General features: G+C 33.7%; 3 protein-coding genes across 4 annotated transcripts; 1 reads left to right on the forward strand and 2 right to left on the reverse strand.

Moving 5' to 3' along the window:
• The first annotated feature begins 8,192 nt into the window (after positions 1-8,192).
• CYP707A3 (cytochrome P450, family 707, subfamily A, polypeptide 3) lies at positions 8,193-10,882 on the forward strand. Its single transcript, XM_018116623.2, has 7 exons — positions 8,193-8,490; positions 8,574-8,892; positions 9,123-9,509; positions 9,611-9,785; positions 9,902-10,008; positions 10,124-10,242; positions 10,380-10,882. The coding sequence occupies exons 1-7, from the start codon at positions 8,294-8,296 to the stop codon at positions 10,471-10,473; spliced, it is 1,398 nt and encodes a 465-aa protein (XP_017972112.2). The 5' UTR covers positions 8,193-8,293; the 3' UTR covers positions 10,474-10,882.
• A 2,391-nt stretch (positions 10,883-13,273) lies between these two features.
• On the reverse strand, positions 13,274-17,043 carry EMB3006 (embryo defective 3006). 2 transcript variants are annotated; one of them, XM_007040810.3, is made up of 8 exons: positions 16,722-17,043; positions 16,506-16,574; positions 16,209-16,238; positions 15,896-15,928; positions 15,023-15,093; positions 14,140-14,221; positions 13,738-13,827; positions 13,274-13,595 (listed from the first exon to the last, which is right to left on the reverse strand). In XM_007040810.3, exons 1-8 carry the CDS (start codon positions 16,839-16,841, stop codon positions 13,524-13,526), a joined length of 567 nt encoding a protein of 188 aa, XP_007040872.3. In that variant the 5' UTR covers positions 16,842-17,043; the 3' UTR covers positions 13,274-13,523. The 2 variants fall into 2 exon arrangements, with proteins under 2 accessions (XP_007040872.3, XP_017972431.2); XM_018116942.2 differs by having other exon boundaries at positions 13,274-13,609.
• A 475-nt stretch (positions 17,044-17,518) lies between these two features.
• On the reverse strand, positions 17,519-25,170 carry LOC18606917 (Adaptin family protein). The gene is made up of 11 exons (XM_007040811.3): positions 24,306-25,170; positions 23,390-23,575; positions 23,080-23,295; positions 22,850-22,960; positions 21,782-21,979; positions 21,572-21,703; positions 21,330-21,386; positions 21,111-21,227; positions 20,848-20,925; positions 19,673-19,816; positions 17,519-19,034 (listed from the first exon to the last, which is right to left on the reverse strand). The coding sequence occupies exons 1-11, from the start codon at positions 24,870-24,872 to the stop codon at positions 17,985-17,987; spliced, it is 2,856 nt and encodes a 951-aa protein (XP_007040873.2). The 5' UTR covers positions 24,873-25,170; the 3' UTR covers positions 17,519-17,984.
• Between the last annotated feature and the right edge of the window lie 1,760 nt (positions 25,171-26,930).

Genomic DNA, 26,930 nt, shown 5'->3' on the forward strand with positions numbered 1-26,930 from the left:
TTGTTTGAAAATAAAAGTTGTTTTTCAATTTCCAGGATCTGCCGATTCTTGCTGCAATGTGTGACGCATGTAGTGATGTAAAATGCCAAAAATCTAAGAGATTAATTGGAAAGTCAATTGAAAATTAAAACGTAATTGAATTAAAGTATCTTTTTTAAGTAAAAACGTTTGCGTTTTAAAAAAATATTGTTATTTTTTAAAAATAGATTATTTTGTATCATTTTAATCAAATTTTATGTTTGATGTTATTTATTTATATATATATCTATAATATATATAAAAGTAAGATGTTTCAAGTTTTTTTAATTTTTTTCAATTGAAACTCTTTTTTAATTTTTTGACCTTTCGTTTTCTATTGAGTTAATTCTTTTTACATCTTATGTCAAAAATAAATTGTTTTTGACATTTAAAGGGTTTTTTTTTGTTTTTTTACTTTTATTTATTTTAATAAAAAATACTTAAAAACAATCATTTCTAACTTTTAATACTTAGAAGATAGATTCATTTAATATTTATTAATTATAATTTAATATTATTTTTTATCTATATTCTTTTATTCTGCATGAACCTAAATCTATTATATATAGATATATTTTTTATACTTAAATGTTTAAATTTTAATAAATATACATCCAATTCATTATATAAAAGTAAGATAATTGATTGAGTCAATTAATTGACATTTGTCATTCTTAATTAAATTATTCTTTTTACACCTTATGTCAAAACTACATTGCTTTTGACATTTGAAGGGTTTTTTTTTTCTTTTTTCAATAATTTTTAACTTTTAATGCTTATAAGATATATTCATTTAGTATTTATCAATTATAATTTAATATTATTTTTCGTCTATTTTCTCTTATTCTGCATCAACGTGAATCTATAGTATATAGACATCTTTTTTATACATGAATGTTTAAATTATAATAAACATCCATCCAATTCATTGAATAAAATAAAAAAGTCAAAAAGGTCTACTCATTTCTCAATATACATGACACACAGTCATCATTGAATAAATAAATCAATTGAATTTGATAACTTTTATTATATATAAAAAATATATAACACTAGAAATTACTAACTATTTTATATTGATATAATCTTTACATTATACTGTTGCCTTATATTCTACAACTGTTTATTTTAATCTATTAATAGTATAGGTTATATACTTTATCATTTCTTAATAGTTTATTTTACAATTAATAATCTTTGATAGGATTATCGTATTTTTTAGATAAATTTTATTTTAAATAAAATAACTAATTGGGTCAATTGGTTATCATTCTCAATTGAATTAATTTTTTTTACACCTTATGTCAAAGTTGTGTTGTTTTTTTACATTTGAAGAGTTTTTTTATTTTTATTTATTTTAGTAAAAAAATACTTGAAAATAATAATTTTTTATTTTTAATATTTAGAATATAGATTCATTTAATATTTATCAATTGTAATTTAATATTATTTTTTGTTTATATCATCTTATTCTGCATGAACCTGAATTCATAATATTTAGACATCTCTTTTATACATAAATATTTAAATTCCAATAAATATTCATCAAATTCATTGAACAAAATAAAAAAATCAATAAGGTTTATTCATTTCTTAATATACATAGCACATAGTCATCATTGAACAAATAAATAAACTAAATTTGATAATTTTTAGCCATTCATTTTATATATAAAAGATATATTATTATAAATTAGTAACTATTTTATATTGATAGGTTCTTTATATTATACGGTTGCTTTATATTGTATAACTGTTTATCTTAATCTACCAATAGTATATATTACATATTCTCTCATTTCTTAATATTCTACTGTTTTATAATTATATATATAGATGCAAGTTTTCGATAATTAAAACTAGAGTAAATAATTATTTTTAATTAATACCAGTTTATTTTTTTCTCTATTTGTAAAAATCAGACATTCATAAAGTTGACTAATATAATATTATTTTCTCTACAAACTTTTTTAAAAGTACCAAATTGAAATCAACTCTAACATAATTAATATTTTTTATGATTTTTTTCGTAGCATAGCTACGGGTACCATTCTAATATATATATATATTAAAATGATTGACTAATGATAAGTTCAAAGTCAATCTTTGAAATTTTCTCGAAGGTTGAAAAGACAACATAAATTCTTTTCAATCTAAAAGTCAAAATGATAACATTGTTAAAGAGAAATTAATATTCCTTTTACTAATTAATCTCAATAAATAAAATGAACCAATACAAAATAAACATTTATGGCAGGCGTGGTAGCGACGCGCGAAAGAGATGGTGGAAGACGTATGAAGTGGAGTGAAAGGTACAGGTCGGGTACGGGAAGGTCCACAAGAAACTCATAAACGCGTGGACCCACGCTTGGGCCTTTTGAATTAAAAGGCAAAAGCTACACAGTAGTAGTACATGAAAGAAAAAGAAAAAAACAAAAAATGGTGTTAGAATTTTAGTAATGCAAAAGGCCCACACATGCAACTATGCTTTGCAATGGAAGCATCAAATTGCAGAGAAACAACAGAAATAAAAACATTATTTTATGTCCTTTGTTTACAAACGAAGGAGCCTCCCAACTGTCTCGTGCATGCACTTGCTAAAACTTTCCTTTTTTTCTTTTTTCCTTAGCAAAAAAATGTTTCGTTTTCTAAGTATTTATTTCCAGTACAGTCATTATTAATAATTTCAATTTTATTTATGCATCCTATCATTTTAATTTTCTCATATATTATAAAAATTGTTTTTCTTTATAATTTTTGAATTGAGAACATTTCGATAATTTTTGTTAGATATAATTTGAGGTGAACATTTTCATAAAGTCGTAATTGAAAAAAAAAATCACATCATACAGTATAAAAAATAAAAATTACAAGAGATATGGATAGAGCTTATCTTTATTATTATGGGACATGCGAAAAGGTGGGTGAATTGTGGTACGTACAGGTGTCTTGCTGTTGTACCAAATCGCCCCTCATCGGCCTGAATGATTTCGTACTATTAGTTGCTACGATACAATTTTTGGTCAAACACATTTGGGTCCATGTTTCCGACCAAAAAAATAATTGTTGGTCCAACTTTCTAATCGGTGTCTGAAAATCTGTCCTAGCTCATAATTTTGCCAATCTAATTGGACTTTCCCTTTGGACTCGAAGCCTTTGTTTGACCATCCTCCATACATTGATTTTGGAAATTTTAGGTGCTACATTTACATTAACCATCTTGACCATCTCTAATTAAGGTTAATCTTATGACTAATTATAACATCGCTAACCGAAACTATGTCAACAATGCATTAGTTTGAAATTTCATAAATTAATTCAGCCCTTTTTGATTGACCATAAAGTCGAAGGAGACTTGCTGTTGAAAGTTGAAGTTGAATATTGAAAAGAGGTAGCTAGGTTATTGTCAAAAAGCCTCTCAAGCTGGAAAAATTCAATGTCTGCTCATTAATTACATGCAGTGTTTGTAATGTTATGGCATGTACTGCATATATAAGACGATTTCAAAAGGAGAAGGGATAATTCAACCTTTTTCTATGGTAGTATACAAATTTTAAATACATTAGGAAAAACAAGAAATTAATTGCGACCATAATTAGATTTAAGAGCTTGATCATAATTAATGTATAGCATTATAATAAACCTCAACATATTGTTACGAATGATATTTGGCGAACCATAGAATATTAATTTGCCCCATAAACTACAAATTTAAGCTGTGGTTGTCTTACCAACCACAAAGTCAGAAGCTTATTTGTTAAACTTAATTGTCCTTTTGCGTTTGTTTGTGTTTTAAATTTTTTTCCCCCGAATGTTTTATTATCATCACAGCCTACCAAGTGTGGAGGTATCGGGTGACTTAAATTAACAAGACGTGGGTCGCCCAGCCATACAGAAACCGCCATTCGCCGCAGCAGAACTCATCCGCATTTAAAAATTATTCGTTTTTTTTTTTATCGATTAGAGTTCATTCTTTATGAAAAGTATTTCGAAAATAAAATCTTGAATACATCAGTTACCGACGGCACAAATTGTTTGATTTTATCTGAAAGAGTTCAGTGAGCAATTCTTAATTAAACACGTAACCTTAAAATTTATAAGTTTTTCTTGATCTCATTGATGAGTTAATTATTTACCTATAAATTAGTCTATCATAGAAGTTGCTGTCTTGTCGTGCATGCAACTAGATAGGCTGAGCTTTTCTTTCGGCCAAAAATGTAGGAGCGTAAACCAGTAAACCATACAGAGAATGATTATACGTACTAGTTAACCTCACTCCTTTCTCATTAGGAATTCTCTAAATTGAATCAAATGATTGAGCTGCCTTCTAGGAAACTATCCTAATTAACTTAACATATTTTGGGGTATCATTTTTAATTAAAAATTACTACTCTACATATGAAATTTATTATACCATTCAACAACCACATGGGAACACTTTTTTTTTTTTTTTTAATTTCAGATACATATTGATGAATTTTATACAATTGATTTTTGTCAATTATTAATGTTTGTTTTACACACGAATATTTGATTCAACCGTTTGTGTATGTATTCTCCCATTCAAAGAAATGGATTCAAAATCTCTTCTTTCTCAAACTAAAATAAATATATATTAATAATTTTTCTTGGAAGGCATCTGCATACATTATATGCTATTCTTTTTTATTTTAAGTTCAAGTTATATATATATATATATATATATATATATATATATATATATATATATATATATATATATATATATATATATAGAATAATTAGGGCATGAAGAAAGAGCAGGTTAAAATTGTGAATTGATTTTAGAGAAGAGGGAACATTAAATAAATTATAAAGAAGCATGCATAAATATTTAATTAATAGGCATGCATGAATTTCGTTCAAAGACGGAAAGTAGATGTATATACACATATGACAGTTGAGGACGTTTGTATTTATGATATATTGAAGTAATACAGTTTGCAGCTCACAGTGAGGCTTAATCTTCTTCGACCTTTCAATTTCAGTCATCTCTTTCTCTGTGTGTATGTATCTATATGTTTGTAAATTTGCGTAAATATATATCGTATGAGTATATCCATGCATGCAAGCATGTCGATTGAGAATAAATGCATAAAGCTGCATGCATCCACTGGTTTTGACATGTTGGTTGAACTCTTCTGCCGTCCATCATTTTTCAGGATTTTTTTGTATTGGGACAATGTTACTACCTAGCTACATACTAGCACTAGTGCATGCCTGCCTTGGGGGATCGACGCATTTTGTATTCATATGGCACGCTTTGTCACCTTAATCAGTCTTATCTCTAGATATATATATCCTTACATATATATATAGTCAGGGTTGTCATGCTCAAGTCAGAATCAAGCATTGTCTTGCTCAAATTTGGGAGATCAGAGAGAGAGAGAGAGAGATATTGGGAGACAAATTAATGTAGCTTTCATAATCTTGCTAGATAAATCTGACTGCGGTTCTACCATGTTGGCAGGGAAAGTTACAAGAATCGAAATGGGGAGCAGTTATTGAGATTTTACTGTTACCGGAGAATAGACTCCAGATCCATGGTCAAGCTGCATGGCAACTGTTGTTTTTTTTCATAGGCAAATAATTTCCCAATAAATGTGAGGAATTTCTATGAATAAAATTAAAATAGTACAATAAGAGAAAAATTTTTTTCTTTAATTTCCTTTTATAATTTAACTCTTTTTCTTTACATGATGCAAGATGCAATAATTTGGGTAAAACTTGTACATGACACATGCATGCTATGATATAACTAATTAGGAGCAAACACAAACACACGTATTGATTGTGTGGAAGGTGAAAACAAAATGAAGTAAAGGACTTGCCAGTGAAGAAAGTGAAGGAGAGGAAAATGTTAATAAATAAAATATTAATGTTCAAGGTAGATTTTATGCATTTTTAGTGGTTAATTTATTAAAATATATATAAAAAAATCTTTGTTCATGAATTTAACTTGATCACTTTTTTTTTTTTTTTTGAATAGCAAGTGTCAACTTTATTCATCATAGAGGGACCTAATCCCTTTCACCATATAGAAACGAGAACCACGTAAGGCTTTGGTTCATATATCAGTCCATTTTATCTAATATATCTTTCCAAAGCCTCCTCAAAATGCCAAAAGAAACAACCCCTATACACGTCAAATTCCAGAAAGCCAAACCAGGCAGGAGGCCCACTGTACTCCCCCTCCAAACTTGATCACTTAATAAGTTGTAATTCAATGATAATGTATAAAATTATACCCCATTTTGTTATCGATTTCTCTACAATCGCTTGCAAATCCTTCTCGTATACATATGTATATAGATATTATTTTTTGTAAGGGAGAAGTGCAAATCTTATGCATTGGGGGATAGCACTATGGTTAATTTGAACAATAGAAAAGAAGAATAGAGTTTCTTATGGAGAAGGGCATGTGTGTTGAACATAACCCCAAGTTATCTACAAAAATAAAAGTCAACCATTAAAATAAGTCGTCCATCGATTACACTTTATGAGCTAATTAATTATATATAGATTAATTAGCTTAAGTCAAATTCTTTTAGGTAGGACAAAGATTATTTTGAACTGGTGGCTTCACCAGAAGCTCCCCGCAAAATTTACAAAGCAGGGTTGATCTCATTTTTAGGCTATCGTGGCAGATTTTCGAAATCCTCTACGATTTGGTATTTGACATTGACATCTCTTTTTTAGTTTCATTTGCATAAGCCACATGTCTTGCTACAAGTCATGCTCATCAATGGAGGTTTTTTTTTTTCTTAAAAAAAAAAAGCATAGGGACCCAAAAATATTGGATACCTGATACAGGCAGAAAAAAGTTTTAGAAGATAAAAAATAGCAACAAAAATGTGTAAAAAAAAAAAAAACACAACACTCTCTCCTTGGAATTTAAATAAAATTAATATACTTTTTTCATTCTCATCTTTTTAGTGGTAATTTGAAATGACAGTAGTAAGATAAAAGGAAGGATAATTGTATTTGTGTGTAATTCAATTATATAAGTGAATGATTATTAATGTTAATATGTAGTTATTATCATGGAAGAGATTGAAATTAGAACACTTGAAAACCTATAGAAAATAGAATAGCTAAGCATTGTTTTGAGATGATGATGTAATGTTATTTTGAGATGTGGAAGAAAATTGAGTTTGGTTTAGGAGACAATGGCTCGGAGCAAAACCAAATTTATCATCCGAATTTTGGTGAATTTGGAGAGATGAGACCTGTGATTTGCACCATTGTTATTGAACCAGTCCACGATGGCTTTGTACCCTTATTTAATGTAAGGTCCCAACCTTTATCTGCGAACCACTGGCTTAATAGCCAAATGTCCCAGCAATGGCTTGACAATGAGAAGGGTGTTTTCTGACTGACCAAAACCCAATATTTAAATTTTAACAAAGCTTGCAATTGAAAAGTGGGGCTTTCCTGGGAAAACAAATGTGTTGAACTTTCTCCAATTAGTAATGAAAGTTTGTGGAGATGTCTTAAAATGATGCTAACTTAATTAGCGTTTTGGGTTCAACCGGTATATCTCCCAAGTCTAGTCTTTGGTTTGTTCAAACTAAGCAACAAAGATGCTGTCTCCTCTTTGGGTGAGCCAAGAAAGAAAAAATGAAGAGAAAAGGCGCTTGTATTGTATGTAGAGTGGTGAAGGGTTAAGAGTGGGTTGGGCGTAAGGTGGTGCAACCAAGTAGTAAGTTGAGGTATAGACTTAAAATATTTGAAATTGTTGGAAAGGAATGGGTTAAGAGGTAAGGCAACAGCGGAGAAAAGGCGTGCGGATAGAGCTAGTGAGAGGCACTAAAAACTCCGCTTTTGTTTTCCTCAAGGGACGTTTTCATGTTTGGATACCGAGTTAAACGCCAAAGGCAATGCCTCCCTCTCCCTCTTCCTCTTCTTCTCCTTTTTATTTATTTATTTTTTGTGGGTCAAAATCTCAAAACTCCTCTCACACGCTCTTCTTGCATTCTTCTTGACACGTGCTTTCTCTCTCTCTCCCTGACCTTGAGAAATTCAGGATAGTAAAAACATGAATGAGCTGGAGGGAGATTCCGTGTGTGGGATTCAAGCTGTATGAAAGCCCCCTTCCTCTCTCTTTCTTTCTCTTCCTCTCATCCAATAGCCTATATATACCCGCTGCCTTGCTTGTTTTCTTCACACAACTTCCTTCTCTACCCAACTAGCTGCTACTACTACTACAACTCCCACTCTCTCAACACCAACAATTCAATTACTACTCATTGAATTCATGGAATTCAATTTCATGTTTTATTCATTTGCTTCCATCTTCCTCATTTTTCTATTCCGTTGTCTTTTTAAATCCTTCAAGTCCAATAGCCGGCGACTACCTCTCCCCCCAGGCACCTTGGGTTGGCCTTACATCGGTGAAACGTTTCAACTCTACTCTCAAAACCCAAATGTCTTCTTTGCTTCAAAACAAAAGAGGTGCTTATTAATCCTTGTTCATTCTACAAGTATTTTGTTTTACAAGTAATGCATATTTACATGACCGCTTCTTCTATTTTCAGATATGGCTCCGTATTCAAGACCCACATACTAGGCTGTCCTTGTGTGATGATTTCCAGCCCTGAAGCTGCAAAATTCGTGCTCGTAACCAGAGCTCATCTCTTCAAGCCAACATTTCCAGCAAGTAAAGAGAGGATGTTGGGCAAACAAGCCATCTTCTTTCACCAAGGAGAGTACCATGCTAAATTGCGGAAGCTTGTTCTCCGTGCCTTCATGCCTGAAGCCATCAAAAGCATCGTGTCTGACATCGAATCCATTGCTAAAGATTCCCTCCAGTCCTTGGAGGGGAGGGAGATAACCACTTTTCTAGAAATGAAAACAGTAAGCTGTCCTTCTCTTTTATTGTTACTTGCACATAGAAACAGAGAAAAGTTAAAAGCAGGGAGAAACAGAGACAAAGAGGCAGGGGTCCTCTGTTTTTCCTTACCCTGCTTCTGTTTCCCCTGTTTTGTTTTACCTTAAGAACGGTGCAAAACTAAAAGTAGTTGATCATTACTTTTAGTTTCACGTAAAAAAATACTCTTTACTGATAAGTTGCTCAATTTTTTCAGTACACGTTCAATGTTGCGCTACTTTCCATATTTGGAAAGGACGAAGTGCTTTATAGGGAAGATCTCAAGAGGTGTTACTACATTCTTGAGAAGGGGTACAACTCAATGCCCATTAACCTTCCCGGTACACTTTTCAACAAATCAATGAAAGCAAGGAAAGAGCTTGCTCAAATTCTAGCCAAAATCCTATCAACCAGGAGACAAATGAAGCTCGATTGCAATGACTTACTGGGGTCTTTCATGGGTGACAAAGAAGGCCTTACTGATGAACAAATTGCTGACAACATTATTGGTGTAATCTTCGCTGCTCGTGACACCACCGCTAGCGTACTGACATGGATAATTAAGTATCTTGGAGAAAACCTGAGCGTCCTTCAAGCTGTCACGGTAAGATTATCTGCAATGGAAATTCTTTAGCATGAATAGTTTCTAACAGTGATAGCGCTTTTGGACTGACTTGGTTCGTATTTGCTATTGTGGCTTTGCAGAACGAGCAAGAGGCTATAATTAGAAGTAAAGAGAAGTGCGGTGAGGAGCAAACTCTCACTTGGGCTGACACAAGGAAGATGCCAATAACTTCTAGGGTGATTCAGGAGACACTCAGGGTTGCTTCAATCCTATCATTCACCTTCAGAGAAGCAGTAGAAGATGTTGAATATGAAGGTCAGCTACCCAAAATCTGACAAATTATCAAATCCCACCTTTTTGATACCTATTTGTCAGTGTAGTTTTATTCTTTTGTGCTATTGGTTTGACTCTTTGTTTCCTCTCTTGTTCAGGGTATCTTATTCCAAAAGGGTGGAAAGTTTTACCACTTTTTAGAAACATTCACCACAACCCAGAAATATTTCCAGATCCTGAAAAGTTTGATCCATCCAGATTTGAGGTAAATTTTGCAGGATTTTATTGTTTTTTTAGTTGTATTACGTTATATCTCTGACATCTTTTAAGCTTTCTCACCTCAATAACCTAATACGTACTTTTGCTCAATGATTTAACAGGCTACTCCCAAGCCCAATACATTTTTGCCATTTGGCAATGGAACCCACTCATGTCCAGGGAATGAGTTAGCCAAGCTGGAAATTATGGTCCTTCTCCACCATCTGACCACAAAGTACAGGTAGGGAAAGTTCTGTTACTATTGCGTTAAACAGTTTTGCAACCTTTCTTGTGGGTTAAAAGGTTGTTTTTATAAATAGAAAAAAAAAAAAGGAATAACTGCTGACATGAGCAATATATTTTCATGGCATTTTGCAGGTGGTCTATGGCGGGTGCAAACAGTGGGATTCAGTATGGTCCTTTTGCTCTTCCCCAGAATGGTCTGCCCATCAGATTAACCAGAAAACCATAGCCTAAGAGTCCCCGACAACTCAGAGGGAATTCTCAACTTTAAACATAGGCAGCAGCAAAGGCAAAGGCAAATGCAAAGCCAAGGACACTCCCTAGAAGAGAAAGAAAGAGCTTTCTCTCTTTTTGGGCAAAAGACATCCAAAATAAGAAGAAACTTAGGATTAGCATACCACAAGGGAACAGCTAAGTGTACAGAAGAGTCTCATAACACACAAAAAAAGAAGAAGCAAATTCTGTTTATTCTTTTTCCAACTAATGGAAAAGAAGAAGGAAAAAAGAATGATCCAGCAAAATATCAATGACTTTTACGTGTGTTGGTCCTAAGAGGATATGTTTTTGTAATTTCCTGAAGTCCGCAAGGCAAAAAAGAAAAAAAAAATTAATTGTTGAAATTTTGGATGGTACATAAACTGACTCATTCGGCTCTATGATAGAGACTGCCATCAAGTCTTTGCTTAATGCTAGTTATCCTTTCCTCTTTCCTTGCTGAATTTGCTACCTTGGTCTCCTTCCCTTTTTATTTTTGGGTAAGTAAAGTTTAATTCGTCCAAAGAAGAAACAGTGAAGCTCTATCCAAACAAGATTCCCTGTTCATTGAGTCCCCAGTGGACAATATTCCTTAGGCCAGTAAGCCTAAAGCTAATTGTTTCAAGCATGGAACAAAAAAGGTGAAGTTAGTTTCTTCCTCCCATGATTAATTCTGCTGCTTCTTTCTGTCCCTCCAGAGACGATAGATGTATGCACTCCATGCCAAACCCAGGAGGAAACAAAACAAAACAAAACAAAAACAGGTGCATCTACGTGCATGCATGGAATGATGAATGAGGATGATACACGACTGAACCTAATGAATGTTAAGTTTGATATTTCAAGGATGAGAAATTTGGGGTTCAAAGGGAGAACCGACTAATTTTGCTTCCTCAATTGAAAATAACAGCAAGAAAGAAAGGAGCAAGGGAACTGCCACCATGTAAATAAATTCCAGGAAATCAAATCACAGTGCAACATGTAGCAAGCCCAAGACAGCTTCAAATGAGGAAAAAACAGGGGTGCTTGCTTTTGCATACCTTTACATTTGTTTGAATGGGTCAATTTCAATCACGAGCATGCTGCATGCATCATTATTGCAGAGAATTGGCAACAGCTCTTTCCTGCTTTTGACTTGCCAATGCCATTACTCGAATGTTGATCAAATCTCAGCCAAAACTTCTGACTTGGGATCTCCGTTTCCTGTAACAAAAGCACGTGTCCCTCCTTCATTAATTGGTGCTATGGTCCAAAGATTATATCATATCCCCATCCAAATATAAAAATAATGATAAATAAATAAATTTAATTAATTCCAATGTTGCTCTTCGCCACTCTTTGAATGCTGCAATGGATGAGAAAACAGGTAATCCCATCATCTTATGTAACTCAGCAATTCAAGGCTGTCATCTGAAAGATCATTGTCGTGTTAATTACTACTTAATCACGCAACAGCTGAAGGATTTAAAATTTGTTTCCAACCTTGACAAAATAGTACGTAATTTGAATAAATATATGTCGTATGTTTATTGAAATCTTTCAAATTATTTAATTAATTTTAAATTAAATATTTATCTTAAAAATTCAACAATCAACTTGTTGAATTTTAAACTATTTGATTTAAATCTTCATTGATTATTCATTCAATGCTATTGGTAGCTTTCAAATATGAAAAACCGTCTTGATACAGAGTATAATTTATTTAAAATGATTCATAAAATACAAGTCGAGACAAAAAAATTATCCCGTTAACATCATATTAACTTTTGAGATGAGTAGTTTTGTATATTGAATTGTAATTTGAGCCACCAAATTATATTACTAGAATAAATGTAGTACTATCTAACCACCACCACCAAAATTGAATTTTCCACAATATTTGACCCCCACCCCCCCCTCTCCTCTTCAGCTCCCTCTCTCGACAGCAACTGTTGCTGTAACAATGCCAGTACAAGAGCTATTAAAGCTAAGCTAACGGGAGCCAGCATACGAGCAAACTTGAAGGTCCCATTCCCAGAGTCAACGGGAGGCAAGGCAAGGCAACATTGTGTCTACGTTGGTCATTATTTCTCTTTTATTCATTTGATATGATATTTCCTAACATTTTTTGCTCTTCGAATTCGTAAACACTCCTGTCACAATTCTTTCTTATTCCAGTGCTTGACGTGTTACTAAAATCGAGTTCAACTTAAATTTATAATCATTTTTGTTACGAAATTATTATGCATATATTTTTTTAAAAAAATTAATTTTATAAAATTTGTAAAATTCACGATTATAAATCCAATACCCTTCTGTCACATCTACATCATCTAACCAACAGAACAGCAGAGGAGCAAGAGAAGAGTTCTTATCAATCCAGCTCAGTGCCAGCCATGACATGTTTTATTGTTGGAACTTGGGACTTGGCAGGAGAATACTCAAATATCTAAGGGAAAACGCACGCGGCAAATGACAAGAAATTATGCATAAAAAGATTGTAATATTCATATTTGTTTATTGCAGGCTTGTTCAATAATGCCAGCAAGCATTACGCCACAGAGCCTCCTTCGTCCTCGACATGAGATGCTAATACGCAACTTTCTGCATGATTTCAGACGAAATTTTGGATTCTAATGACAGCTACTCCACCCCCCAATCATATCTCGTAGCTTCACTGCTTTTGTTCACTTTTTCCTTTATTTTAAAAAGCATTTTTAACAACGAAGCATGCGGCTAAGGTTTCCTTTTATGATTTCATATTTCAACAAAATTAAGCAGGGTACGTTTGGGACGATCAGCAAAACAGTGATGTTGAAATTTACAAGATCAAAGAGACATTACCAATCTGTTCACAAGAATCCTTCCAATCCTATGTTTTAAAGCTTCTTTCCATGCTCAATATGTATACAACAATGAGCACTTTACTCCATTCTGACTAGAACAACATATTCAAGCAAACAAACTGAAGGTTTAGCATCTCAGTACAAATGTGTTGGTGTGATCAACCAATCCATGCAGCTTGTCGGTGCTGTGGAGGATACATTAGCCCACCAATTGCAGATCACTAAAGCCAGACATTTTATGTTCCCCATAACTTAAAATTCCACCTCTTACCTGCAAAAGTTGTGCTAGGTAGATCCAGATTAAGATTTTCCCCGAGTTAAATTAGCTATCAAACATATGGCTTCAAGCCCACACTTCAACAGATACATTCCTTTGGAAAAGAGAGGAAATATTCACAGTGACAAATACACACCTTCTCAACATCTTTCGTGCTCGAGACTTCTTGCCTTCTATTCTTAAGTAGCTCAACCCGAGCTTGGATGAGGTGATTATGTTCTTCAGCCTATAAAAAGTTAGAAACAATAAGACTGCCATAACTTCCCAATGTTTCTTATCAATGAAGGTCAACCATAACACATAATTTCAGCCAAACTGCAACCAAGTCTATAAACCCCAAGAACACAGAGTTCTACTTCATTTGAACACTGTCCAAAAATATTTTGTATGACTATTTTAGTAGCTTACCTAGCTCTGTTCATACTTTAAGCACAGAAATGATAGTAAGAATATGAATATAGACTGAAAAAGAGAACTAGGTAATAATCGCCTACTAAGTAACTTTATGATAGAGAAATTTCATGAGTTCATTTCTTACCCTTTCCAGCAGGCCCCTTAAGTACTGGATCTCAGCCTTCTTTGCTGTTGACAGATTGTGCACCACATCCATTATATTAGTCCTGCATTTAAATTCCTCACCAGTTCAAAAATGAAAGCATAGCAACTCAGCAATATTCTGAGGTTCTCTGCAGTTTTTGGGATAATTTGAACTATAACTAAAGCATGAAAACATAGAGCAATATAACTTGTCTTCATTTGTGGCATAATTTGAACTATAACTAAAGCTTTTCCTTGACAAATGCTAAAATCAAGCATGTTTAGGACCACTTTTTGATCACAGGGTGTTCATTCCGGTAAAACAAACAACAGTGTCAATGACAATTCTCCAATTTGTGTGAATCTGTTATCACCAACTTACTCCCCCAGTTCCCATCCAACTGTAGATCCTAACCTCAACAGGAGTTGATACACCATGGGTTCAAATGTATTAAGTGACAGCAGCAAGACAGGGCTTGTTTTGACAGGCAGAAACTAAAGGAACTCTAGTCTTTGAAGGTTGAAACAAATACACAAAGTTATTTATGGTTTCTCAATTATGTCAGCTTATTTACTTGAGCCTTTCCTAAATAGCCTCCTGTCTGAGATATTTTCTGTGTATCTAGAATGTCCTGATTTAGAAGATGTAATTATAATTCGTTCAACACTATTTAAATACTTCTGTTCAAGAACGGAAGATTGGCACATAACCAGAGTCTCAGTTCTAACTAGCAGAATAAGAAGCTAAAGTGCTTCAAATCTTAGAAAATTCAATTTGCAACCGCATGTATTGAAATTAGATTTGATTAGAAATGTAATCCACTGTTATTAGTTAACCACATAACATTCAAAGAGGAATCTATTAGAAACCAGATGGTACCTACTTATCTGAAAACAAAGGGTCAAGATGTTGTTCTTCCACAAGTTGCTCCACAGTATCAAGGGCAGTCGCTACCTACAAAACACAGAAACTTAAAAGTTCAAGGTTATGATAGATGCACATCAATGAAAAGGTCAGCAAACTGAATCTGATATAGACAATCATGTACACTAAGTCAGGTTGCCCCATGTTGGTTAAGTTTGAGATTCGTCGTGGCCTTATATTTACATTCACTCCAATTGGCTTCTTATATTGAATATTTATGATACCAGAGCCCAATTATTTTGTTGCCTGGTTTTTGTAGTCCATGAAATAGGCTTGTTTCTTTCATGAATAGACAGATGGCAAGATTGATACAAGCTTTAAACCAGAATATCTCATTGACCCTCCTGAAGAAACTCAAGTCTCTAGGAAACCTCCCAAAGTTTCCTAACTGAAACTCAATAAGGGCTTCAAACCTTCTTCAACACATTTAATTGATTTGCAATCGATGACAATCTTAAGTGATACTATAACCTTCCCTAACTATAACTAACTAGGCTTAATAGCTATTATAGACTTCAATAAGTGCTTTCAAAACTCATTTTTTTTTCCCAAGATTTTTTGTCTGTATCTTTCACTATACATCATTAAACCACATGAATGACACAATAATTCACCAAGAAATTTTTTTTAAAAAAATTCTTAGTGAAACTTTTGGTTAATTAGAGCTTAAGACAACAAAATAACCTGCAAAATCCAAATGTTCATAGACCTCCCCCTATATTTTACTTGACATGTACTCAATTTCAAATGATGAAACAAAACATACATCAGTGGTTTAATAAACTGATATCAACAAAACAACCAGAGCAGTAGTAATTATAAAAGGGAATACCTGTGTTTCCTGGCACAAGGACTTAAACTCATCCTGTAACATTAAAGAGGTAATATTAGAAATCAAGGCTTATACTATATAATATTAAAAGATAACAGCAGAGAAAACTCCCCTAATTTCTGTTACCAGTAATAGTTATTCAAACAAAGCAACAGAGTTGACGATAGTTCCATTGCAAAGTGCAAACTAAAGCCTTTGGGTAAAACCAGTAGGCCTAAAACACTCGAATGTTGTGAATAATTTAACGAAACAAAGGGGAAAGTAATTGGATACTTAAAAAGACTTATGAAGGCATGAGAAGCAAAAGGTATACCTCTACATTCCCATGCAAAGAGGTAATGACCTGAAAATTTTTCATTGCACCAAGATCAAGTATTAGTCAAAAGGTTCGACACAAAGGAGCCCACGACACAAAATCAAGAAATATACCGTGATAAACATCTTTTTTCAGATAATGTTGAAATCTATAATTCAAATAGCTCTCCTCTTTTAGAATTCTGAGAAGCTTATACAAATAAGCTAAGCCCACATAGACTCAAATACTGAAATACAATGCATATAAACTATTGATATGGGCAAAAAAACAAAGAGAAGAAGAAGACGAAGTTACCTGAATGAAAAGCTGGTGGAGACGTTCTTGCTCGGCACTTGTAAAATTTGGAAATGCTTTGCTGAATTCCTTCATAATTAGAATGGAAAAATGTATTCAAAAGTATCCACATAGTCATAAAGACAAACTAAAAGAGAAAATTTCTCAAAACATGGAATGGAAGAAATTAAATAAAAAAAATAAAGGAAACAAAAAAAAAAGAAGAGGGAAGCTAACCTGTTTAGGACAGGTAGTGAGAAGAGAACGAACAGCAAGGTTGAAAGACTTTTTCAAATCGGATTGCCTCCTCCCTAATCCTATCAATGGAGGAGCCGCACCTCCGCCATTGCTACCCATCTTCTTCTTCTTCAATAGAAGCAAACAAACACAACCCAATTTAAAAAGGGCGCGCTTTGTAGTTCCGAACCAATTCAATTTTCAAAATTTGGAATTCCTCCAAATTCGCCAAGAGAGAGCCCACAGCCCTGAGTTGGAGAGAGATCCTACCGCCAAAATGATCCTCGTTTTCTTTTTTAATTTCAAATCGTCGAGACTTAAAATTCGCCGAGGATTTTCTCTTTTAAAAATACACTTTCCTATTCGCAAAAATATATATTTAATGTATCTTAAATTAATTTCTTAGTTCAATTCCAGTTGTAAACACATTATTTATATAATTATATAATAATTATAAATAATATTATTTTGTAAAATATTTAAAATTTTCATTTAATAATAATTATGTTGTCTATCATTATACACACATTCTTTGAATGTTTGTCTTTAAAATTAGCGAATAGAAAAGTGTATTTTAAATAAAAAGGAAAATTTTGGAAAATTTTTAATCATTCTGTAGGAGGAATGTTTTTAATTTGCCCAAAAATAGAAAAAGGGAAAAAAACAAAGGATGGGCAAATTAATCAGTTACTAGTTGAAAAAAATATTTTATTAAATTGGTTGCTAACATAAATGTAATAAAAACTTAAGGTCGATAATTATCAGCGTCTAATTCTTTAGATAGCAAGCAAGAAAAATTATAATTGAATGAAATTCCAAAAAAGAAAAAATAAGGACAATTTATTTATAATATTTATACAGCATAATTATAACAACAAGAGACTCAACGTCACAGTGCAAAAGCGGCAAGCATGCTTGGCTAAGCCCTTCGTCTTTGGGGCATCAGCCATATATAAACCTTAAAAGTTGTAACCACGAAAAGCTCCGCAGCCGATCACTCAAGCGAACACCAGTGTCTGCGCTATTTCCTAGGCCCAAAAAGAAAATGAAAGAAAAAACTCGACCGTCCAACAACTACAGACCAGTACCTGAATCTTAAACCCCATTCCAGGTGGCTGAATCGATTTATACGAGTACTCTCTGCATATCTGCTCATAATAGCGTACAGCTTTGCATGATTGATCCATCATCTGCCCGGCTGCATGGAAAGACCACACTGATATTTGGATAGCTTGTAAATCATGTAAATCCTTCAAATATACTTCAGCCAAGTAGATCTCTAAACAAGTTTGGATTCTGACTCGATGGGTTCACACCCATCTGCCTAACCAGTGCATCCTTTTCCAAGGAATCTTTAGGGTTGGGACCCTTACTTCGTTGCTCTTGTTGTGTGGTTGTGGTACCGCCAGGCATGTTTGTCACTGAAGGATTTGACAAGCCAGATAAAAGATCACCGTCATCTTTATTGTGTATGCCAGCAGGTGTGTCTACATACAATGCCATAATATCAGGTGATTTGGTAGCAGCAGCTGAACCAACTTGAGTTGGGTCAAGAAGGCCCTCCAATTGTTTAAATGGATCTACGAAAGGGGCAATACTTGTGACAGTTGGTTCCCCCAGATCAAGCAAGTCCGGAGGTGGTTGAACAGGAGCTGTCTTTTCCGATGCAACTTCCATGCTAGACTTTGGCACATGAGACTTCTCCACCATGTGGGTGCTTGCCTTTGAAGTCTTATGACCAGTACCTGGCCTCTTTTCCGTTTTTGATGAACCTCCAAACAGCGAAGCAGCAAGCTTCTGCTTTTCTGGAGATATTTCAACCTGTGGTTTCCTTGAATCATAGGTTTCACGCGTTCTTGAATTTGTAGAACTTGCCCCCTCAACTTGTGTGACCCCATTAACTGTTTTCTGTGCTGTGGAATTTGAGGTAGACGTTGCAGGAGCGTATGTTGGTTTACCCCACTTCTTTTGGACTCCATCTAGTCGAAGCTTGAGCTCTGAGGATCCTGCATCTGATGATACAGATGTCACAGAAGGAGTCTGGTAGCTCTCCCTAAGATACGTTGGCTCAGGTACTGGAACAAGTTCGGTTGAAGCAAGTGATGCTGGAGGAATCCTAGATTGCACTGTAGGCTTTGGAAGCTCATATGCCTCAAACCTGAGACCATGTGATGAAGCTTCGTGGTGATCTTGGTTCCTAAAATTGCTAATATTTAGCATTCCAGAGCGTTCACTCTCAGGAATATAGGGCTGAGCACCTTTTTCTATCGACTCTTCAACATAACCATTAAGGAATGAAAGGCCTTTATCAACCTGCAAGGAGAACTAACAATGATTGTACTCTTGCATGAAAAGCTATCCAAATTAGCAACAAGTTCCACCATGATCAAGTTGACACAACACACAAGAACCAAAAAAGACAAATAGCCAACATAAGCATTCAATTAGAGATCAATTCCATGCCGGACCACAGGACAGATGCAAGGCAGTTGCATTACTCTTTCTCTGTAGCAACATTAACAATTAAAAGAAGTACAACCTCATATTGGAGAAGCCAGGACAAAGAGTGCTTAATTGATAAACTAAGGAAGTGCAGATGTCAGAGCATTTAAACAACACATCAATCATAGGTTCAAGCTCTAAACAACAACTTCAAGCAGTGCACTTGTCTGCAAAGTGGAACAGGCCAGTTTAAGTCCTAGATGCTTTATTAAAACTGAATTTAGGTCATGGAAGCTTAAAAATGTAACTAACCAAACAGGGTACAACTTCTAAGGAAAACAGTTCCATAAAAATATGGCTTTCCCAGATTTGGAGCTCCAGCTAGAAGGGCACATTTAAAGCCAAGAGATTCCAAAAAAATTGAAGCAGGAGACATCAGAGATATCACACAAAATGAGCTGTACATCAAAACCAAATTAAACAAAAAAAAAATGCAATTTAAAAAGCACCTCAATATCTTCACAACTTGCATCTGATGGCATAATACACTCAACAGCATGAGCATCAAGGCCAATCACTGCTTGCAGTTCATAGGCACGTTGCTGCAAATCTGTTGAGTGAGAAGCCAATAATTCTTCCATTAAAGATTGACACTGCACCAATAGAGGAAAGAGCTATCAGTCCACAAATTTTGTTAGCATTTACAGGAGCTGAATATAATTATACATGCAAAGACTATATATTCAGGCATCTATAACAAGGCCTTTCATCAAATTGAATCTAGCTTTTACCTCTTCTGAAAACTACAGACGCTGATATGCGAAAGAAAGCATTGTTATCAAACTAAAGTTCACAATCAATTCAATGAGATAATGCAAACACAAACTTCCAATCTGACACCACCAAACCCCAAGCCTGATTTATTTTCTTCATTGCCAAATCATAGACAAAGATGTGCCTTATTTTTAAACTGTAACTAGGGTCAAACTATCCTTAATTTCCGTTGCTTGTTATTCCAAGTCATTTTTCTCCCAAGAAAACAAGTTTCAAGCAGCCTATACATAATGTGATCTATTTTAGTTCATTGAATACACTTCAGCATGCTAAGACAACCTTAAGCTCACCCTGAGGGTCTCCTACGTGTAACTACTTAGAAACTATAGCTATGAAATCTAGATTCTCATTTTTCCTCCTCTTACTCTTTTTTGCTTCTCAAGCCAACATCAATCAAATTATTAACCTTATCAACCTCTGACATCCCTATTTCAAATCCCTAATACCTCCAGACAATCAGACCCTTAATTGCTTTAAAAGTCTTTGCTAGCTACTGTCGAGATAATTACAGTACTAAAATTTTCTATGTTTAGGCAACCAAACAACTCCAAAACAAGCCTTTTCCATCATTAAAAACTATAACTTTATTACCAAACTAAAAAGACCCTAACCCCAATTTGAGTATGCAAAAATAGTGCAAAATCCCTAAGATCTAGTTTCAAAGCATGTTGTTCTGCATCAATCAGATGGAAAAGCAAACACAGCTAGTTTAAACTATTTGAGAATGCTGCGCTAAAAATATGCATCTAACATAAAATTACCAAGGGATGCAAATAATCGACCACATCAACAACAGAATAAGCATGCATTTGCGTATAACAAATTTGTCCTAAAGGGTTTCAAAACCAACCTCAGGCAGCAGATCTACTTTCCTCCGTGCTGCTATTTCAAATGCATATATTTTCATGAGAGCTGTAACTGCATATGCCTTCAAAAATAAGTAAAAGATCATCACGTTTCCAGATATTGAATGGACAATATAATATTATAACAATTATGAACGGCATTTTCAGATAACTACAAGAATTTCCAACATACAACCATCTTGTTTTAACCACATCAAGAAGTGCTTAATAACTGGTTTAAGCATCATTAATTCATATCAGTGGATACCTTAACAGTCTCATCATTAGAATATGCCTCCGCCACATCACATAGCTTCCCAGTAATGTAGGAAGCAGAGAACTTTCCATCAGCAGTTCCATACTCCCCCAACACCCAACAAATTACCTGCAATCAGAACTCACAATCAAGATAATTAATCAAAATATTAGTACTGCCCATGTGCAAGGAACAAAAGATAGAAAGGATACTTAATAGGACAAAACATACTTGAAGAAAAACAGATGGCAACTTAGGTTCACCAAGAATGCGCAAGTATGACTCCACCTGCCCCAAAAAATAATCATAGGTTGATAAATTATAGCTAATCCAATATATATGGATAGATAAGACCCAATTATGGCAATTATGCATAGAAATCTAAACTGACTTGTTATAAGATAAATATTTCTGGTTCTTTTCATTTCTTATTCTTTTGTTTTATTCCAAAGGCCATCATCAAAATAACTTACAGCAGATGATCTCAGTTGACTGTCTGCAGAATCATCATCCTCTCCAAATCCCTCAGCAATCAACCGCATCAAATTGTGTGCTACCTTAATATTCACCAGATCTCCCGCATGCTCAAAAACTTTATTCATGGTCTGCGGAGTATAAATATCAGGACTGGCTAGTATTCTAAGCTAAGAAACCAAACTGGCAAGTGAGAGGCAAAATATTACCTGGATGAACCACTGATTGCTTGGCGCAAATTGCTCCGCAAGTTCAACACATCGAGATGCTATTTCAGTTTTATAATGATTGTCATTAATGCTAATCATGTAATCAATCATGCGATCAACAATAACCTCCACATTTGTAGACTTGGTCATCTTATACAGCAGTTCAAAGGTTTTTCTCTTCAGAGTGTCATCTGGGTCCTGGGTCATGTACTCATGTTAAATAATTGTAATGGAAAAAAGACAATTGCATGGGATATAGCATAAGAGGGGAAAGCATTCATTAATAATTTTGTAGCCAAACCAAAATCATGAGCACACATGGAAGCATAAGGAATTTACACTAATTGAAAATTTCTGCTATAACATACATAACCACATCATTCACAAGCAAGGATGCATAGAAAGGCATTTTGAACTATCAAATCACTCTTGAACCACAATCAAGGACCCATTAGTGTTACATGCTCCAATACAAGACTCATAGGCTACTACTTGGCTCAAGTCAAGCGAACTGCCCTTTGGCCCCAAAATACCCTCACTTGAGCAAAATGAGACCAAAATAAAATTGATGAATTTGTAATGCAAAACAAACATATAACTAGGGCTCAATCATATATTCATATTAGACCTAGACCATTGGAGGTCTTGTTATTCCACTATCAAATTACTAAAGGCTATTCAAGAAAAACTTAACACAGATTATTATAATTTGAAACAGCTTCTTTTCTCTCTTGCTTCCCCATCGATCAATCCTTACACAAGGTTTCATAAAAGCAGAAGACAAATAGAGTAGTATCTTCAACAAGCTTCCTCCCTGTTTTCCTCTAAATCTCATCTATCAGTCTTCTATGCTCCTGCTTCTTTCCCTTTTCACCACTTAACAGAACCAAGTAAGCTAACCAGACCATATACGGCAAGCTATAAGAAAGTAGATAAATAAATCCTCCCAGCATGAATTTAAATCCTATTAAAGTATTCTGAATTTAGTTAGTAAATAACATAGCCAAGCAAACAAATGAAACGAAGACTAACTACCAAGTCCAGGATTTAAAATAAAAAACTTCTTACCTCTAAGCAATCAATCACAGCCAGTTGGTGTTGCTCAGCAATATCTGGACTTATCTTTATCAATCGGCCAAGAGCATCAATGCCCATGTATTTTAGGTTATGACTGTCACTCTGCCAACAAAAAGCAAGAGCTGGCATGAGCCAATAAAATAGCCAAAAAAAAGCTCATAATGTTCTTCAATGGTAGCACTCTGAACTTCCACAAAGTAGTCACTAGCGACGGCAGATACCTTCAAAAATCTCGATATAACATCAGCTGCAGACTCTAATAACTTGGCATTGGGATATATAGAGGAGACACAGCATATGCACTCATAAAGGACGGCATTTCCTATATTACTTGACGAATCGCACTTCCTGAATAAGTCTCCCACTACAGTGTACATGTTTTCACTTGCTTGCTTGTCACCACTTCCAAGCAAAGCCAGAATTTTCAGCAATTTGATCTGCATAATGCAACTATGATTGTCATATGAGCAACATTCTCACTTGAAAAACTAAGCCACTAAAAGCTTAAGTAAACCTGAAAATAAGTATTACCTGAATAAATGGAGCTGGCATTTGATGGTAATCATATGCCTTTGGTAGTCTGCGTTCAGCTACTTGTTTAAGAATGCTTACAAAGCTGACAACCAAATCTTTGTAAGAATTAACATCTATTGTTATAAGATCAAAAAGCGGACAAAGGGTTGCACCCATGACTCCAGGATCATTATCACAAAGCCTCTGCAACAAAGGGAGCCATATTATAAGTACATAAATGGGACAGTGTATGGTCCTCAAGAAAAGTATATGGAGAAACATCAAATATCAAATACATCAAGATTAAACTTGTCATTTTAGAATCAGTGTTGCAACCTCTCAAGGCATATTTTTCAATGAAAATATTCAAAAATATTGAAATAGCAAAAAAAAAAAAAAACATATTGAGAACTTGCAGAATTTTATTTGTCTATAATTAATGGTCGCATCCCCCTTCTTTTTCTTCCCTTAGTAGAGGCCATTCTACTGTAGCAGGTATTTCAGAATTTCCGGTTTTAGCTGTGAATCGTGTAGGAGTCAATTCTATAGGAAGACAGAACTTGAGATTTAATGGCAAGCACTTTGCAAATTCAGAGAGCGAGAAGTTTCCAAGTTCACCCCTTACTTGCTACTAAATTTGAAATCATTACATAAGACGCACATAATCATGCTAGTTTATACGCAACTGGTGCAAAATGATCATTCAAATATCTGTTCCAAAAATGAAAAGGAAAAACCGCAAAAATAGTCGTCTGTATCCATATCTGCAAATCACTCAAATGCATGAGGCATGCACAGAAACAAGATGCTTTTCCCAATTCTAGTCAGTAAATACACATAGACATAGCTGCTTGCTGGTTAAAATGCATCAACATACATAACATAATAGGAACAGTAAAAAAAAAAAAGAAAAAGCAAAATGGGGGAGACCAACCTTGCGAAAATTGGAGACAAGATGCGAGACAGAAGAGGGGGATTTCTGATAAAAGCGATGGAGAGCCATGATGGCCTTCTTCCGCACAGCCTCCTTAGGATGCCCCAGCAACTCCACAACCTGCGGCAACACCGCAGGAATTGTCTCCTCATTGATCAACTTACAAACGGCATTCAAGGCGGCGCAAACCACCAAGTAATTGTCAGACTTCAAATCTTTCTGTATGGTATTGACAATCAAAATGATCAAATCGTGATCTTCATTTAAAAACAGTGTGACGGCCAAGTAACCGGTTCTCTTGACGAGAAGACTATCATCGTGAGTCATTTTAACGGCGTGAATGTAACCGAAGGAAGCATCGTGACCGAGCATCTCAACGTAAACCAATCGGATGATGTACTCTTTCATCTTGCGCTTGGGGATATCGGGCTCCGAGATGCGGCGTTTGAGAGTCTCGATCTCGTTGAGAACAATCCGGTCTTCTTCAGCCTTGGATCGAGCCTCGCCGATGGACTTCACCAGATCCAGAAACTCTTTGGACTGATAAAATCCGCCTTGGGAGCCCATGGCGAGCTCCCTACCAATCGTCTTTAACTGCTCCAGCTTCGCTACTCCGTGCCTGCCTCGGTCACCTCTCCTTTTTGGTGCTGAGATTAGATCTGACAGTGAGTAATAGGATATCAAAAATGTTTTATCTCGTGTCTTGTATTAGGCAGTAGAGAACAAGAGAGAAATTTTGTGCTTTCTACAAGGCCAAAAAAACAAAGAAGGAAAAGAAGAGAGGAGAGGCGAGTAAAGACAAGAAGGTGGGTAAAACGTAGGCCACTGCCGCGGTCGAAACTTGAGAACCCTTCTCTATTTACTCCCCAGCCCAAAGCTCCAAACTCCAACCCCTGCCCGCACACCGATTTCCTTCCCTCCGCAGTCTCCACAAAGTCCGGTCATGGATTGAGTCGGTCCATATCTTAAAAATCCAAATTTAAGTATAACTAAAATTCTCGTTAATGTTAAGTTTATTATCAAAATATAAAATATTTTACATTAAAATTTAGACATAATTCTTAAACAAAATCTTAAACTATTCAAAAAAAGTTTAAATATACTTTTATTCATTCAATAAGTTTATATATTTTTATTTTTGATCAATATAAAACCTTATAATTAATATTTAATTAATTATCATTTTATATTTGATACTGACATAATGTTAATGTAAAAAGTGAAAATGTCATAGTTATTTTATTATTTTAAATTAGTATATCACATTATCATTAATTATAATATGTCACCATATCATATTTTTATCAATTTTGTTATATCAACATGTTACGTCAAAATGGTAAATGATAATTTAATTAAATCAATCATTAATTGTAAAATTTATTTAACTTAAAACAAAAGTAAAAAGATTTATTTAACTTAAAACAAGAGCATAAAGAATTATTTAAATTTTTGTAAATAATTTAAAAACTTTTTAAATATTATGTCTAAAATTTATTATTTATTAATATAATAAAATTGAAATGGAGTATGGCTAAAGGCTGCACATCTATTCCTTTCCCTAAGAGTCCCCACATTCTTTGATTATGGAGTAAGTTAAATTCAATTGATATCTTAATTATCAATATTTAAGTTAAAGTCTAACATACTTCTTAATGTTAGATTTATTACTAAAATACAAAAAAAAATTAAATATCAAATCTAACATCCGAGACTTACATAAATCATATCAATCTCGCAAACTTAACAGCTAATCTAATATGTGAATACCTCCAATCTCTATTAAACGTCATTATACTTTGATATTTATCGTAATAGGAATATTTTCTTTTAAGAAATATTTATTGTAGCATTAAAATTTGTAACACCATCTTTAATTTTTATTTTAAAATTTATGGATTATAATAATGATTTTGAAACTATAATAAAATATATAATAAATAAATGATTTTAAGTCTACCAAAAAGTAAAAAATATATATAGTATATACAAAAAGTAAAATGATTAATTTATATTATAAAACATTTATTTTAATACTATCCGTTAATCAATCATTTTATTTTCTTATCACACCATCATCATCAGAGTTATTAACTAATTTGACATCTAATACATTCCGCAATAAAATTGCATGGTATTATTTATTAAAATTCATTAAAACATTAATATTCTAAAAAATAATATAAATATAAATATGATCAATCAATTTTAATACTCCTATTACAATATGAAATATTTATATAATTTATAAATCATTTTTAAAACATATAATTTATTTATTTTTGATTTATTTCTTGATCAAAACTATCATTAATAACAAAATTTGGTTACATTAATATTAAGACATGCTTAAATAAGAAAACAGTCATAAACATTTTAAAAAATTATTAAAATTATTCACTCAAATTAATAAAAAAAATATTTTGATCTTGCAATAACACGCATATTCATACTAATAGTTAAAAATTTCAACATAAAATTAAATATAATTCATATATAATTAAAATTGAGCAAGAAACCTTAATTTATATATTTTTCTTCCATTTCATTTTTCTTTTTGTAACAAATCTAGTGAGTGCCACGTGGAAATGAGCTCTCACAATATAAATACGCCCTTTTTAATTT

The sequence above is a fragment of the Theobroma cacao genome, chromosome 3, assembly GCF_053813885.1.
Source record: "Theobroma cacao isolate CCN51 chromosome 3, ASM5381388v1, whole genome shotgun sequence".
NCBI classification, from domain to species: Eukaryota; Viridiplantae; Streptophyta; class Magnoliopsida; order Malvales; family Malvaceae; genus Theobroma; species Theobroma cacao.

Excerpts from the sequence above, each read along its gene's own strand:
- CYP707A3 (XM_018116623.2), top strand. The coding sequence starts at position 8,294 with ATGGAATTCAATTTCATGTTTTATTCATTTGCTTCCATCTTCCTCATT. Across the intron at positions 9,510-9,610 it reads GCGTCCTTCAAGCTGTCACG|AACGAGCAAGAGGCTATAAT; the intron begins GTAAGATTATCT and ends GTGGCTTTGCAG. Across the intron at positions 10,243-10,379 it reads CATCTGACCACAAAGTACAG|GTGGTCTATGGCGGGTGCAA; the intron begins GTAGGGAAAGTT and ends GGCATTTTGCAG.
- EMB3006 (XM_007040810.3), bottom strand. The coding sequence starts at position 16,841 with ATGGGTAGCAATGGCGGAGGTGCGGCTCCTCCATTGATAGGATTAGGG. Across the intron at positions 16,575-16,721 it reads TCACTACCTGTCCTAAACAG|GAATTCAGCAAAGCATTTCC; the intron begins GTTAGCTTCCCT and ends CTAATTATGAAG. Across the intron at positions 14,222-15,022 it reads GACCCTTTGTTTTCAGATAA|GACTAATATAATGGATGTGG; the intron begins GTAGGTACCATC and ends ATTTAAATGCAG.
- LOC18606917 (XM_007040811.3), bottom strand. The coding sequence starts at position 24,872 with ATGGGCTCCCAAGGCGGATTTTATCAGTCCAAAGAGTTTCTGGATCTG. Across the intron at positions 23,576-24,305 it reads TTGTCTCCAATTTTCGCAAG|AGGCTTTGTGATAATGATCC; the intron begins GTTGGTCTCCCC and ends CCTTTGTTGCAG. Across the intron at positions 21,228-21,329 it reads TGCCATCTGTTTTTCTTCAA|GTAATTTGTTGGGTGTTGGG; the intron begins GTATGTTTTGTC and ends TTCTGATTGCAG.